The sequence below is a fragment of the Leptonotus elevatus genome, chromosome 19, assembly GCF_054856555.1.
Source record: "Leptonotus elevatus isolate MCC_2025b chromosome 19, RoL_Lele_1.0, whole genome shotgun sequence".
In the NCBI taxonomy this organism is placed as follows: Eukaryota; Metazoa; Chordata; class Actinopteri; order Syngnathiformes; family Syngnathidae; genus Leptonotus; species Leptonotus elevatus.
In genome coordinates this window covers 7,954,556-7,970,264 of record NC_141257.1, presented here as the reverse complement: position 1 = coordinate 7,970,264, position 15,709 = coordinate 7,954,556, and the positions used below count along the sequence as shown (strand labels likewise).

At 42.8% G+C, this 15,709-nt stretch overlaps 3 protein-coding genes across 4 annotated transcripts; all 3 read left to right on the top strand.

Annotated features, from left to right (window-relative positions):
* The first annotated feature begins 469 nt into the window (after positions 1 to 469).
* Positions 470 to 2,379, top strand: LOC147157737 (stathmin domain-containing protein 1-like). Its single transcript, XM_086062257.1, has 4 exons — positions 470 to 594; positions 972 to 1,223; positions 1,556 to 1,678; positions 2,098 to 2,379. The coding sequence occupies exons 1-4, from the start codon at positions 535 to 537 to the stop codon at positions 2,344 to 2,346; spliced, it is 684 nt and encodes a 227-aa protein (XP_085918383.1). The 5' UTR covers positions 470 to 534; the 3' UTR covers positions 2,347 to 2,379.
* Positions 2,380 to 3,279: 900 nt separating this feature from the next.
* On the top strand, positions 3,280 to 7,608 carry LOC147157736 (major histocompatibility complex class I-related protein 1-like). Of its 2 annotated transcripts, XM_086062255.1 has the most exons (8): positions 3,280 to 3,548; positions 4,585 to 4,851; positions 5,033 to 5,311; positions 6,287 to 6,586; positions 6,673 to 6,780; positions 6,864 to 6,881; positions 6,974 to 7,098; positions 7,179 to 7,325. In XM_086062255.1, the coding sequence occupies exons 1-7, from the start codon at positions 3,485 to 3,487 to the stop codon at positions 7,087 to 7,089; spliced, it is 1,152 nt and encodes a 383-aa protein (XP_085918381.1). In that variant the 5' UTR covers positions 3,280 to 3,484; the 3' UTR covers positions 7,090 to 7,098; positions 7,179 to 7,325. The 2 variants fall into 2 exon arrangements, with proteins under 2 accessions (XP_085918381.1, XP_085918380.1); XM_086062254.1 differs by having other exon boundaries at positions 6,673 to 6,881; positions 7,179 to 7,608.
* A 232-nt stretch (positions 7,609 to 7,840) lies between these two features.
* Positions 7,841 to 15,696, top strand: rbm24a (RNA binding motif protein 24a). The gene is made up of 4 exons (XM_086062256.1): positions 7,841 to 8,348; positions 9,532 to 9,655; positions 10,763 to 10,817; positions 13,493 to 15,696. The coding sequence occupies exons 1-4, from the start codon at positions 8,181 to 8,183 to the stop codon at positions 13,845 to 13,847; spliced, it is 702 nt and encodes a 233-aa protein (XP_085918382.1). The 5' UTR covers positions 7,841 to 8,180; the 3' UTR covers positions 13,848 to 15,696.
* The last annotated feature ends 13 nt before the right edge of the window (positions 15,697 to 15,709 follow it).

Genomic DNA, 15,709 nt, shown 5'->3' with positions numbered 1-15,709 from the left:
AAATTCATGGAAAAAGGCCGGATCATCACTATTAGGGGCATATCAATTACCAAATGTATATATTTTATTAAATATAGTCACCTGAATAATAATGTATCGGCCCTCTGGGTCTGTTATTGGATTATTTAGAGTAAAGAGTAAATTCTTATGTATGAGTATACAGACTCCCCTTTGTCTACTGTTATAAGGGGCAGAGTACGCTTGGCTAAAATTCTTATCAATAAGTAATTTTTCTTCAGATTTTTGTAGGTGGGTTTCTTGTACATCTTGTTTTCTGTAACGGTGGACGGCCATCCAGTCATCGTGACTTCACTATGCAGTGTCTTGCCCCGGGTGGCTCCTTTTGAAACGGGTCAGATTTATTGTAGCAACCGGCCATAGCAACGCTAAGCTACAAGCTCGGTGTGGGGTCTGCGTGAAGGAATGTCGCCGTGAACGCGTCGGGCACTTTTTTTCTCACACAGGACAAGAAGAAATACTGAAGTGTCGCTAACCGAGCTTGTGTCCATTCCATGGACGTCTGAAGCGGATAATATGGGATGCGGCGGCTCTAGCGCCACCACGGTGGTCCAACCTTTACGACCCACGGACGAGGTAAGGAAAAAAAGTTAACCCCGCCCCCCTCTGTGGCACTTGGGAATAAATGCTTCTTTTTTTTTTGTCATGCGAATGTTAAAAATAACTTAAGAGGTCAAAAACTCACGGCATAGTTTCCCAAAAATATATAAACCTAACCATGTACATATTGCCAACTAGCACTTTTTTTTTTTAAAACACAAAATCAATAGCTTAATGCTTAATGTATAATGTGAAATGCCATCGATGCGCTAACAGAAATTAGCATCGATTCTCAACTGCAACTCAACACACACACGAAGCATTGATTGTGTTTTTCAGCCAAATAGTTCTGTGTTTTACAGACAAAATTGGAAGGTAAGTACAGTAGCTATCACTGTGTGCTCTGTCACCAGGACGACCCGAGAAGCAGATGCAACCGCGGCGACTCGGCTGTGTCCAAACTGACCGAGGATAGTGGCGTGGTGGAGTATGGCGAGACTTTACCCGGCGAGGTGCCCGTGAAGCCCCCTGGCTTAATGGGGCGGGACGTCCCGATGCAAGAGCGCCCCATGTCCGGCGATATCCTGGAAGAGTTGCAGAATGAGGGGATCGTCCCGGTGAAACCCAGTAGAGAGACGGCCTCCGGGCAGGCCTACACCATCTTGGTGGGTAGACATGGGGCGGTGACCCCGAGATCAGGCACAATTGGAGAAAATGTGTTCGTTCTTGAGGGTATCTTATCTCTTTATTCTTAACTTGTGATGTATGTGAGAAAGCCGCAAAATCTGCCTAGTAACAAGTGACTCAAACGGGAACGATGGCTGAAACATTGTTTCACTTCATATTTTCCCATGGATTTAATATATCTTAATGTGTAAATGTAATTATACTATATGGGACCACCATTTGAAAATAAATAAAGTGAGTTTATGAGACAAAAAGTCATATGTACAGTATAAAAAAATGGTTCCATTACATATTTGTGTGTGTGTGTTAGCTGGACGACAGCGATGGTATCAGACGACGGCCCCCCGCCAGACTGGAGTCCCTCAGGGTCAAACGTCTGCCAAGCAAGGAGGAGATGGAGGAGAAGATGCGGCTCACCAACGACAGACGCAAGGTTCCTAGCACAACACCTGCTAGAAAGCAACACAAAAAAAAGTCATCAAAAGCCTACTAGAACATGTCAATTTGATCTGGTGTACTGTTAGTTAAAATTGAAATGGTGGCATGTGTTTCCCATTTAACACGAGATGGAATGTTTGTTGATTCAACAGCCGCATCTCCAGTTGTAAGAGGGTGTGCACTCTTTTGCAACCACATTATCTCCAGCGGTGTTTTTTCTCCCCCTTTTTTCCAGTTGAGCTTTAAAGGTTATACTTTAACTGTGGAAAAAGTTTTCAAGTCTTGGTTTCATTTTTTCCCCCCCATCACAAAATCATTTGAACAGGGGTGTGTAGACTTTTTCTAATCACTGTAGGTTCCACGTTAAGAGCCAACCTTCAGTTTTGTAAATGACGTGTCCGCTTGTGTTTTCAGTCACGGGAAGACGAGCTGATGGCCCGTTTGAGGAGCAAATCGGCCCGCATGCAGCGAGCCGCCGCCTTCGAACGCGTGCAACAAGCACCCGAGAGAGGAGAAAGCGCGGGAGACGAGCGCCGTGATGATGAGGAGTCCACGCTGATGGAGGTGGCTGAGCTCCTCTCGGCTTCGGGGGAGCTGGAGGGCGACTCCAGCTTCCAGCGAGGAGACGACAAGGAGATTTTTTCAACCAAGAGGACGAGGTGACGATGCCGAAGTCTTTCTTCCTTCACAACATCAAACTCCATTTTTTAAAATCCATTGTGTCTCAATTCTAATTAGTTTTTTTTTTATTCATTTATTTTTGAATTGAAATCATGTTTCAAAGTATTTTTTTTACACTTTAAAACGGTGAATAACATTTGTTATATTATATAAAATATTTTTGAGTGATTTTTTTTCTTTGTAATGTAAGAATTTGTGTTCCTTGTATATAGACCACAAAATGTATTTATTAAAATCCTATTTCATTTAATTCTGGTGTTTTGTGCTTTCATTTATTTTTAAATTATTTTTGCCATTTTATTTTTCATGTTTTTTCCATTTTGATATATTTGCTATTATTTGCATTATAATTATTTGAATTTTATTGTTTTTTATTTTACATTTTATATTTATTTGATCTCATTTATTATTATTGTTTAAATTTAATTCATTTTAATTCTATTCAATTGGATTGTATTATTTGTACTTGATTGTATTTGTTTTTATTTTCAATTGTTACTTTTGTTTTTTTCATTTCATTCAGTATATCTCTTTACAATCGAAAGCGGTACGAATCCATTTGGAAAAGATCTGCAAATCTTGTTTTCTTTGCACACCTGAATGCGAATCCGAGCTGTTGTTCTCGTTGGCGTGTCATCAATTGTGCGTCTCACGCCAAGAAACTTGACCTTTGCCGCTTTCTGTTTAAAGCGTTCAGGTCGCGTCTGATAAACAGTTTATTATTCAAAGCTTAGCTTGGAAATGACCAAAATAAACATCACTGGCAAGTTTTCTCACTTTGCCTTTAATACAGCTTTTTGGTTTTGTTTGTAAATCCTGGTTTCAAGTGAAATGTGTCTGTATTTGTTTGTAGGCGCTGCTGCGTGGCTGACGTCACCAAGTCTGTGGTCACGTGATTTCCCCGAAAGGAGCACTTCCTTGTCTTAACGGTTCCCGAGCAGCAGGAAGGAGAGCGTCGCTGTTTCAGCCAAAAACACTTGTGCTGTTTTTCATCTCTTCTTACGCACACTCGACTTGATTTGAGGCGCAAAAGGACGCCATTCTTTCAAGTGACGTCATCGACGGGTATTTGAGCGGCGTCTTCTGGTTTGCTTTGACGCGGGACCGAAAGGAGCAAAAGATGTGGAAGATGAACTTGTTGGGATTGTTTGTGGTGGTTGTGCAAATCCACAGCGTGACGCCTGGTAAGTGCACAAGTTGACTCTCCCAATTGTTCACGTCTTAGTTGAAGGAAGCAACACTTGAACTGCAAATAATCAACTGAAATATGCAAAATATGTCATCTATTGATTAAATATACCGTAGAGGAGATAGATAGCAAACGTGTTCGACAAGTGTATTCAAATTTTAACATGTCTGGCAAATAGAAGTCGTCAAAATTAATGAATTCTGATTGTCTGTTCTTGACTTATCCATCGAAAAGTTTGTAAAAATCAACTTTAATTATCATTCACTTAATTTAAAAGAACACAAAAGTTTAGTGTCTTAAACGTTTCCTATAAAAAAAAAAAAAGATGTTTTAGAATTAATTTGGAATACAAAATCATTTCAAATATTGACAGTCCAAAATTTGTGGACAGCAAACAAACCAAATGTTTTTGTTTTTGCTTTGACCGATTCACTCGCTCACATTCCAAACTTGTAAAGGTTGTATTGGAATATTTCATCAACATAAATAATCTCCTCTTAAATATACTTAATTTAAATACTGTATAATAAATGACGACATTTTGTATGAACGAAAAAACATTTAGAATAAACAAAAAAATTATATACTGTCTTGTATAAGCAAATAAAAAAAAGTTTTAATGATAAATGACTGTAAATGAAAAAAAGAACACATATGACGAATTAAAAAGCATTCATATAATAAAAATCATACCAAAAAGAAAAAACATATATAAATAAACAAAATATATATATATATATAATTAACGGAAAATAAAATAAAATTAACGGGAACGTAACACAGGCGAGAAACGAGGCAACACTGTACATACAAAATAGCAATGTCTGTGTAATAAAGGATTAATAAGCAAACTTAATTAATGAAGCGTTTGTTTGGTTTGTGTGTAAGAATGAGCTGAAATCAATCAATGTATTGAAATGAATGCAAAAGACAAATATGTGTTTTAACAACAATAAAAACAATGATTTCCCCAAAAAGATGTCAATAGTTTGGACGTCAAACGAACAAAATGTTTTTGTTTTCTCTTTCAGTGGTTCACACGCTCAAATATTTCACAACTGCGTCCTCTCACATTCCAAACTTGCCATCGTTCTTGAGTGTTGGTTATGTTGACGGCGTTCAGATTGCTCGTTACGACAGCAAGAGCAGGAAAGCAAAAGCCAAACAGGACTGGATGAACAAAATCACTGACGACGATCCGCACTACTGGGAGACACAGACACGGATCAATATTGGTAGTGAGCAGGTCTACAAAGTCAACATTGAAAGATTGAGAGAGCGCTTCAACCAAACTGGAGGTTTGTTTACATTCAACTTTCTAACATAAACATTTCATGTGTGAATACTTTTTGCTTTAACTATTCACACACACACGTACTCGAGTCGGACGTGCAGAAGTAAGGTTGCTTTGTGTGTTTGTGTGTTTGTGTGTTTGTGTGTTTGTGTGTTTGTGTGTTTGTGTGTTTGTGTGCGTGTCAGGTGTTCACATGATGCAGTGGATGTTTGGCTGCGAATGGGACGACGAGACTGACGAGGTTGACGGTTGGGAACACTACAGTTACGACGGCGAAGACTTCATCTCGTTTGAGTTGTCGACACTGAGATGGATCGCAGTTAAGCCGCAAGCTGTCGCCACCAAACACAAGTGGGACCAAGACGACGCCTGGAATCAATACAGGAAGCATTTTTACTCTGAGATTTGTCCTTCTTACTTGAAGAAGTATGTGAGCTATGGGAGGGACTTCCTGATGAGAACAGGTACCAGCACGCCCCCTGGAGGAGCATGGCTGACATGGCAACATGCACTCTCGCCTTGCCCCTCTCACACATTCTCCATTTTCCTCACCTCGAATGTTCTCAATTTCCTCTCACTAATTTCATCATCTTGCACTCCAACTTTCCTCATTTCCACACATTCTCTCCATCTTTCCATCACACGTTTGTTCTCATATTGGATCCTCTTCTGGACATTGTTCTGCTCTTACACATTCTATCCATCTGTTTCTCACACATGCTCTCCATCTTTGGTCTTCACTCATGTTCTCTTCATTCATTATCCTCTCACTTTCTCTCCATCTTGTTCTCTTCCGCCTTTTGTCATCTCTCCATCTTTCTACATTTTTCCTTGATACACATTATATCTTTATTCCCCTCACACACATCTCTATACACTTGATTTCCCCTCTCAAACATTGTCTCTATCTTTTGTCCTCTCACACATAATGGCTATATTTCTTCCTTTCACATAATCTCTGTTCTCTTTCTGAGTTGACTTGCTCTCCATGGTTTCTCCTCTTAAACTTGTTCTCCATCTGTCATCCACTCACTTTCTCTCCATCTTTTCTCTTCTCACACATGCTTTCCGTTTTTGGTCCTCTCACATTACTCTTCAAGTTTGTCCTCTCTTAGAGTGTCTCTGTCATTCTCCCACTTTCTCTCTCCTCTTCTGTTCTCTTCATCTTTTGTTCCTTCCTTCTTTGGTCCTCTCATACATTCACTTTACCTGTCATCTTCTCACGCTTGTTTTCCGTCTTTGGTCCTCACACACATCCTCTATATCTTTCTCCTCTCACACCTTCTCTCTGTCTGTCATTCTCCCACAAATTTTCTCCATCTGTTATTCTTTACATTTTTCTCCTCTCACACATCCACTCCATCTGCCACTTTCTCCCCACCTTTCATTCTTTCCTTCTTTGTTCCTCTCACACATTTTCTCCATCCCTTGCCCGGCAGAGCTGCCGGTGGTGTCGCTGCTGCAGAAGACGCCTTCGTCGCCGATCACGTGCCACGCCAGCGGTTTCTACCCGGCGGCGTCCGCCCTGTTTTGGAGGAAGGACGGCGAGGAGCTCCACGAGGACGTGGAGATGGGAGAGCTCCTCCCCAACCACGACGGAACCTTCCAGACGACGGCCCACCTGAAAGCGGAGCTTCCGGCCGACGCGGAGGGCCGCTACGAATGCGTCTTCCAGCTGGCCGGCGTCAAGGACGACATGGTCACCAAGCTGGACAGAAGAAGCATCCTGAGTAACCACGGTAACGCACGCACGCACGCACGCACGCACGCACGCACGTGATCCTTGCGTGTCATTCACACGTCTTCCTTCTCACGTCTGGTCAAGAGGAAGACGCCACTAAGGTGACGCTGGCCGTTGTTGTCCCCTTGGCGCTCCTCGCTCTGCTGGCGCCGCTGCTCGTGCTCCTCGTCAGGCGCTACAAAAGCCCACCAGGTGAGGGACGCAAATGTTGGCCTGCCTGCCGGCAACATTCGGGATCACAAGTCGCAACTTTCTTCCTCTTTTCTTCCTTGCAGCCGACTACGCTCCAGCTTGTAAGTCAAACGTCTTCGCAGTCCTGTCCGGGTCCGATGTCCACCTTTGCGAAAAAACGCTCCACATCTCTCGCTATCTTTGCGTCCCGCAGCTGCTGACGCTTCCGAGCCCGATGCCGAGCCGGCCTCAAAGTCCGTTTCCGAGCCTGATGCCGAACCCGCTTCCGAGTCGGTTCCCGAGGCCCATTCCGGGACCAGTTCCTCGTGACGTCACACGGTGAGTGAGCTGACGCGGACTCCACGTGTTCTTGGACTCTGGATTCATGTCCACCATTTGCTGTGCTCGTCTTCGTGCAGGTGTCGGGACACGACAGAGACGTCTCCGTCCAAGTGCTTGGATTTGAAAACAGAGAGAGAATTTTTCAATTCTGACGTTCCTGTTGGTGTATTGGTGATTTATTTGAGTTCCACAGGTTGCTTTCTTCTTTCTGTCTTGAACTTTTTGTCCGTTTGATTTGTATGAAATCGTCAGTCACATGGTGAGAAGGATTTCTTCTTTCTTGGTATCAAGCAGTTGAATAGCAATACTAGATTTATATCACATTTTTTGATTGCTGGTTTGCCTCCTCTTATCATCCTTACCTGATTACACATTTTTCCAGAACTGCTTTCACGTTACCAATCAGCAGTTAATTGGTACATTTATCAGAATGTGAGGCTGTTGTTGATTGCACTTATTAAGCCTTGCGATGTAAATATTGGACCAATAAAAGGATAACAAAATGGACTGCACTTTTTTTTTGTTATGATCTCACATGAAGACGGCATGTCATTAGTCAAGTCGGACACAAGATGGCGCTGTTTCCTCTTGGTGACTACAGTACAGTTTGAGGGGACCCTTTTATGTTCATTTATGAAAAAATACAATGTTATTGTTCATTTACCAAGAGCATATTCTTTGCTACATGTCACGTGACATGTCTGATTTTAATCCCCAGCTTAAAGCGACAGTACCCGCTTGCTCAGCTTGTTTGTGGGCTGACCCAAAGGAGGAGTTGTGGGCTTTTTTCTCTCCTCTTTTCTTTTTTAGGAGTGGGCTCGCTGTGCATGTGGGAGAGAGCATTCACTTGGGACCAGCAGAAGAGGCACCAACAAGAGAAGAAGACAAACACGAGTTGTCCTCATGCTGATGCAGAAGCCCCCTGACCACCACCACGTCCATCTACCTCCAGGCTGGAACTCCCTCCTCCTCCTCCTGCTCCTCCGGCTTCCAACAAACACTCAAGACACTTTGCACTAACTTATTTTTCTAAAATTTATTATCATTATTTACCCCCCTTTTTTTTTTTTTAATTAACGATGCACACCACGCAAAAGGACACCACCTACACCAAGATCTTCGTCGGAGGGCTCCCCTACCACACCACCGACTCCAGTCTCAGGAAGTACTTTGAGGTGTTTGGCGAGATCGAGGAGGCCGTGGTCATCACCGACAGGCAGACCGGCAAGTCTCGGGGCTATGGATTTGTGAGTACCCGAACCCCCGAATAATTACAAGAATTGATGGCGATTGCAAAAATGCCGCAGGATCACATCCGACATTCTCGCTTGCGCACTAAGGAGATGAAAAAGTCTCATCGCAAAACATTGTAAAAGCTTTATTATTGACTGTGCAGGTGATGATTCTTAACTGTCGCTCAAGTGTGGGAAAAGGATGCGTTCAGCGCTATGAAAGAAAACTAAAATAAAAGTACTCAGCATTTGGTGGTGGTTGGGACCAAAATAAAAGCATGTATCCATATTTGATTGAGAGGATTATGTTTGTATCATTTAAATAAAATGAGTATTCCGCCCTCGATGATATAATCAATTTTACTTTTTTTTCTTCCTGATACGTTAACTTTATTTATTTATTTAATTAGTTTACAGTTTTTCATAATACAAATACCCCCCTCCCCTCCCCTCCCCAATACATAAATATAACATTTAAGATACATGCTATATCTATTAGGGATGGGTCCCTAAAAATGATGCAACATCAACTTTTTTTTTTCTCACATAAAAAAAAAATCACATCTAGAATTTAAAAATATAATATTCCTGTCCAATGAATACCACGCATGAGATTTTGTTTTCCCTTTACAATACATTGTAAAGGGTCTTGGTCGTGATTAACATCAAGGAAATCAAATTGATAGTTTAAAAAAAAAAAAAAAAAAAGGTCAAATGTTTGTATATAACCTACATGCTGATTATTGGCGGAATGACAAATTTGGCTCATTGTCACAGCACTAAAAAGCATGATAATAAAAAAAAACCTACAAAATATCAAAACATCTCATGTTAGCTTAAAAGAATCAGAGAAACTAGCGTTAGCTTAAATGGTGTGTATTAACGCTAACGCAAGAGAGTATAAAACTGCTGATCCTCAGGTAGAATCAACAAGAACAACAACATGACATCCACGGATTTGCCAGTTTTGCTCCCGCCGCATTGTTCAGTAGGCGTACCAAGGAATTCCTGGCGCGTTCCCTCACCATTAATCCTCAAATTCACACTTCTCGTTCCAAAATAGCCAAATAGGCCGCTTCTACGTGCGGTACCGTCTCCCCCGACAACCTTTGCAGCCAGCAAAGCCCGGCCAGTTGTAAACAACAACCTCACTTGGCCGACGTGTGTTTTCCCATTCCCCCGATTCCCCAAAAACCAGGTGACCATGGCGGACCGCTCGGCCGCCGACCGGGCCTGCAAGGACCCCAACCCCATCATCGACGGCAGGAAGGCCAACGTCAACCTGGCCTACCTGGGGGCCAAGCCTCGAGTCATGCAGCCAGGTGGGAACCCGCGTTGGTTTCATGTGTAATTGTTTTGCCAACCCCAGTACTTCAAATAATTGTGTCACAGCCTTTGATTTATTTTTATGTGTATTTAGGCAAAGCACTTTACTAATTGATTGTTTTGACTCTACAAGGTGTAAGATTGTTTTGCTGACTCCAGTACTTTGGTCAATGATTGGGTCCTATGCAGTATTTTATTTATTTTTATGTCAATTTAGATCAACACAACTTAAAAACACCCAAAGGACACAGTTTTAACTCTACAAGGTGTAAGATTGTTTTGTCAATCCCAGTACTTGGCCTAGCAGAAGATCTTTGCAAATAATTGTGTTTTAGGCCTTATATTATTTATTTTTTACATCTATATCTTTGGAAAAACATATATATTTTAACAAGTCATTGTTTCAATCTACATGTGTAAGATTGTTTTGCCGATCCCGTTACTGGGACTAGCAGCGTGATACTGCAAATAATTATAGTTATTTCATGTATTTTTACATATATTTAGGCAAACAAAACCTTAAAAACACCTAAAAGGTGCATTTTATTAATTTACAGTTTTAACTCTACAAGGTGTAAGATTGTTTTACCAACCCCACTACAATGTTTAATACCTGTAAGATTGTTTTGCCGAACCCAGTGGTCCAACCGGGTTCAGTGTCTTAACCCATTTTTTTCCTGATTATTATTATTTTTATGGATATTTATACGATCCACACCTTAAAATCGCAATGCGGGCGTATTTTACTAACTGGCTATTTTAACTCAACAAGGTGTAAGATTGTTTTGCTCAACCTGGTAGCAAAGTGGTACTACAAATAATTCTGCCTTAACTATTATTTTATGTATTTGTATGTGTATTTAGGCAAACTGAAAACACACCTGCAAACTACTTGAGGGGCATATTTTAATAAGCCAACATTTGAACTTGACAAGGTTTCCTGTATAAGATTGTTTTGCCAACCCTGGTGCTCAGTCCAGCAGAGTGGTACTGCAAATAATTGTGCCGTTATCATTATTCTATACATTTTTACCTTCATATCAGCAAAATATATATTTCACAGACACCTTAGGGTGATAATTAAATCTGTTTGAAATTTGCAGGTTTCACCTTCGGGGTCCCTCAAATCCACCCTGCGTTCATCCAAAGGCCTTACGGGTAAGTTAAGACTGATCCATGACCACGGGTCGATGCAATTTAAAAAAACACAATTGAATTAGAATCTTATAAGATTGGATTGTGTGTGTGTGAATGCATGTGTGTGGAGAAAGTTCCAGTCTGACTCAAGGTTGTGTGCGTGCGTGTATGTGTGTGTGTCTCTCTCTGGTCCGACAGCTAAACTTTGTGGGCTAATTGAAAAGCGTAGAATCTGAGAAAAGGGTGATGACATCCGCATGTACGTGATTTTAATTTCATTTTCTTTTTGGAGTTGTATGAAGTGGTGCTGTTAGCTCCCCAACTTGCGTGCTTTCTTAGCGTAACGATCGCCAGTAGTTGGATTGATGACGTTTTTTGGGGTGTTTCCTGTGTGCTTTCGTCTCTTTTTGTTAACGGTGCACTCTTTGCATGTGATAATAGCATCTTCCTGTTGTTACTAGCAGATTGACGCCCCCTCACCCCGACCCCCCTGGTGTTTTTCACGTTATTATTTGTGTGTTTTTGTGTGCGTGTGCACACAAAAGTTGCAAACAAATCTCTTTCTCTATCTCTCTCTCTCTCTCTCTCTCTTATTCTTATTCTCTGCGATGGATGGATGGAGCTTTTTGGTCACATGGTGCGCTTGGTGTTAACGAAAACAAGCGCGCCCATTGTGGTGGCACAAAGCCCCGAATGCTGACACTGCAGTCGCATGAAGCTCAGTGTGTGCGTGTGTGTGTGTGCGTGTGTGTGTGTGTGTGTGTGTATGTTTCAAAGGGTCTCTCTCATTCAAGCAGTAAAAAATGTCAGCGGCCTTTTAAACAGGATCTTACGAGACACTTGATTAGGTACACCTGCACATTATAATGCTTTTTTTTTTATGACAGTTGCACAATATTTTTGTTATCGTGGCTGAAAATGTATGCACTGTCCTTACTTGGGTGAGGGGAAAACATTTCAGTCCAAATTTTGTGAGTTGTGGCGTGCCGTAACATCGTCCAGCTGAGTTGCATTAGCGCCGCTCGCCGTTTGTCACATGACGTTCCCAAGGATTTTCCAATTAGAAGATTGAACACACAACGCTCTCTTCAGTCTTTCCTTTTTTTCTTTTTTTTTCTGGGCCGCCTAATAGTGGACCTCCCCCAAGGCTGGACTGTGAACAAATGATTCATGGGTTTTCCTGCGCGAAAACCCCCCCCCGGGCATTGACACAGAATGTGGGTATGAAGTTGACCTTAAGATTTTCCACCTGTGGAGGTATCAGAATGGCAACGAGGCGGGATTCTGCCATTTTACAGCCGGTCCCAGATTTCCGCTATTCCCTTGAAAGCTGCCACACCCGCCATTCTGAGCTGTTCTAAGCTCTCTTTGCCAGATTTTGCTGGGTCATTGTTTGTGAAAAAAAAAGAAAAAGAAATACAAAGTTGACCCTACAGTTTTCCACCTCTGGAGGTAGTATCAGAGCTGTAACAGAGGTAGCTGCCACTTTGCAGTTAGTTCCTGTTTTTTTTTGTATCCCCTTTCACACAGAGACCATTCGACCCCTAAAGTCGAGAAATTTGCCCACCATTCCACAAAGTCCAGCAACGTGAGGAAATTGTTTGTTCAAAGCTGTCTTTATCTCAGATAATCTGCGATTTTCCACTTTTGGAGGTAGTATCAGACTCTGGAGGCTACCACTCTCCAGAGTGACGACTATTCCCTTCCACATTTGATCTCTGGAGCCGGAAATTTGACACCCACCTTTGTCCCTGCCCATTTCGCCTAGCCAGCTTTCACACAGTCCAGCAACGAGGGAAAAAAATGGTTAAAAGCTGTACATGAATGGAGGTACAAACTTAACCTAGAAGTCTCCGTTCTTCTGAGGTAGTATCAGAGCCATAACTGTAAAAAGCTGATTAAAAAAAACGTGGTCTTGGCAGACAGCGTGAAAGGGGTTTCAGCAAATCACGTTTGCTGTGTTGCTGTTCTTGAATGGACCGCCAATCTGGGAATTTCCCCCATTTTGGAGGTGGAACCAGAGTAAAACCTGCTAAGACTTGAATTTTGCAGACAGCATGAAAGGGGTTTTAAATGAACACTGGTTCTAATTGAATCAAACGTGAAACCATTGTGAGCTCACTCTTGCTTTGAAGTCCGGGAGGAGACCCAATAGGGCTTGGATGGGGTGGGATAAGGCTACGTCCTGGAGGGTAGAATGTGCTCATTGTTCATAGTTGTTGATTTAATCAAAACATCCCCCTTGTGAGCCCCCCGCCCGAGTCCCGCCACCTCGCCAGCTCTTTTTGAAAACTGTCCAGCTGTCAAAGTGGGGCTGACATTTTCACAATGCTGCGCCGGGGCTCATCGCCTGCGTCCCGGACCCGGACACCACCGCTGTAAGCCGACCCTAAAACCCCCCAAGCCCCACTAAACCCAACCCCACCCCCTCCACCTACAACACACCCCCACCTTCCCCCCTCTCCCAGATCATGTGAACATGCAGGTCCCAGTCCATGTGCCAAAGCAACAGGTGGTGCTACAAACCCTTAAGTCCATTTTAGCCATTTTAGCCTTTTGGAGAAGGCGCCATGACAACAGAAATGTTTTGTTTCTGGTTGTGCCCTGTCATTTGTTTCTGTTTTTGACACCTCCACTTCCTGCTTGGCAGTGTGGTAGCGATCAAGCTAAGCTAACCGTCTGGTTTTGTCCCGCAGCATCCCGGCGCACTACGTGTACCCTCAGGCCTTCGTGCAGCCCAGCGTGGTGATCCCGCACATGCAGCCCACCGCCGCCGCCGCCCCAGCCCCCGCCACCTCCCCGTACATCGACTACACCGGAGCAGCCTACGCTCAGTACTCGGCCGTCAGCGCGGCGGCGGCAGCGTACGAGCAGTATCCCTACGCCGCCTCTCCCGCCGCCACCGGCTACGTGACCACCGCGGGGTACGGCTATGCGGTCCAGCAGCCCCTTGCCGCCGCCGCCCCGGGTTCTGCCGCAGCAGCAGCCGCCGCCGCCGCCGCCTTCGGCCAGTATCAGCCTCAGCAGCTGCAAGCTGACCGCATGCAATAGCAGGAACGGGAAGTGGATTCTAGATGCTGTGCTTCAACCAAAAACAAGAAAAAAGTCGCCGTACAAATATGATAATGATCACTTTTTCGTAGCTTACTTCTAGAGAGGAACCGCAGGAACTAATCCCTGTTACTTAAGCCTTCAAAGTCCTATTGCTGTCTTTTTTTTTTTGTATATTTATTATTGTCACACACACTGAGGGTTGTTCTTTTTTTTTTTGTATAATCAGGGAAAAAATGAAGCTGTTTCCAGCATGACCTCCTGTCGGGACATTTGAGGCGCTATCCTTGACGGCCACCCCGGTCCCCTTTGACCTATGCAAAGCTAAAACAGAAACTAGCAAAAATGTTGATAAAAGGCGGGTCTATATTGAAAGGTTGGGGCAAGGGTGCTGGCCCAGATGGATCTCTTTGTGATAAGAATGTATCACTCGTAACTCCAAAAATAGAGCAGTCACATTGATTTTTGGCTCGTCAATCCTGTCGGTATCAGAAAAAATATACCCGGCAACTGTCTGCTTCGGGTCTGTTTCTCTCTGGGACAAACTCTGCGTAAAGGGCGGCTGGCTATAATGTGGAAGTTGGAGCAGGTTTGGGAAGGGTGCTGGCCCGAGCCTCCAGATTGATCACTTGTTGCTTGTTCGTTGAGCTTTGATGAGAAATGAAGCAAAAAAAACACATTGTTAGCATTCAGCTGCGGCCCAAAGTGGGCGGTGGCTTCTTGGGGGCGACCAAGTTCACAGGGCCTCCCACCAGCCCTACCAACCACAAAAGTGCCAGCAAAAAAATCTACCAGGACACCGTCTGTGCCAGGGTGTTTTCCCCTGCTGTTGAAAACTCGAAATGCTGTTGTTGCCATTGTGACCTCCAGCCAGGATATTTGATGGCTACTTTGAACCCACATGATCTACTCGAAAGCTAAAAAGTAAAAATGCTGGGGAATGAATGGAGGTTGCAGACGATGACAGAAACACAGCTGCTGAGCTGGGAGGGGCATGTGGCAACATCGAGCCTCCTCGCTACCCCCTCCCTGCACAGGCGGATCACTCTGGAACAGGAACGCATCACTTGTTGCTCATTTGTTGAGCTGTCACATTTTAATCCCCCTGCTGGGCCCTGCTTTTTTTTTGGGTGGGGAGGGGGGATTGAGTTTACAGGGCCACCCACCAGCCCCGCCAAACCCTCCAGTGTCAGCAAAAATCTACCCGGCAACCGCCTGCCTCAGTGTGCCTTTCCACTGCTATTTAAAACAAAGAGACAACTGCTATTTAAAATATTTATTTTTTATTTTGTTTTTGTTTTTTGAGAGTAGTAGTGGCGGTACTGTATTAATAATATTATTGTGTACTCATCTCAAGGCATATAATATATATATATATAAGTTATTGATTTTAGATTTAGTTTTAATATAATTATTATTATTATAATATATTAACATACTCAACCAAAAAAATGATTTAGTAGCTATTTAAGATACAATGCACTGTACTTTTCTTTTCTTTTTTAGCTTAGTATTGGTTAGATATTTTTTTAATGGATAAACTTTATTTAAATGCATGCAGAAAACAAAAAAAACAAAAAAGTAAAAATGCTGCTTTATCCACTAGAATGTAAAGTCATTGTAGCTGTGCTTTATTATCATTATTATTTTTATTTTTGGTTCATATTCATCAGACAATGTTGGGAATTTTTATACTTGAACTATTTCTTACAAGGGAAACGAGAGAGAGAAAAATAATAAACATTTTAAGGAAGCTTTTCATTGTCACTGGATGAAAATATGTAAAGTGTTAATAAATATTACAAAAACATTGACAGAAATTGGAATAAAATGTTCTATATTTCAAACATTTCCTTTGACTT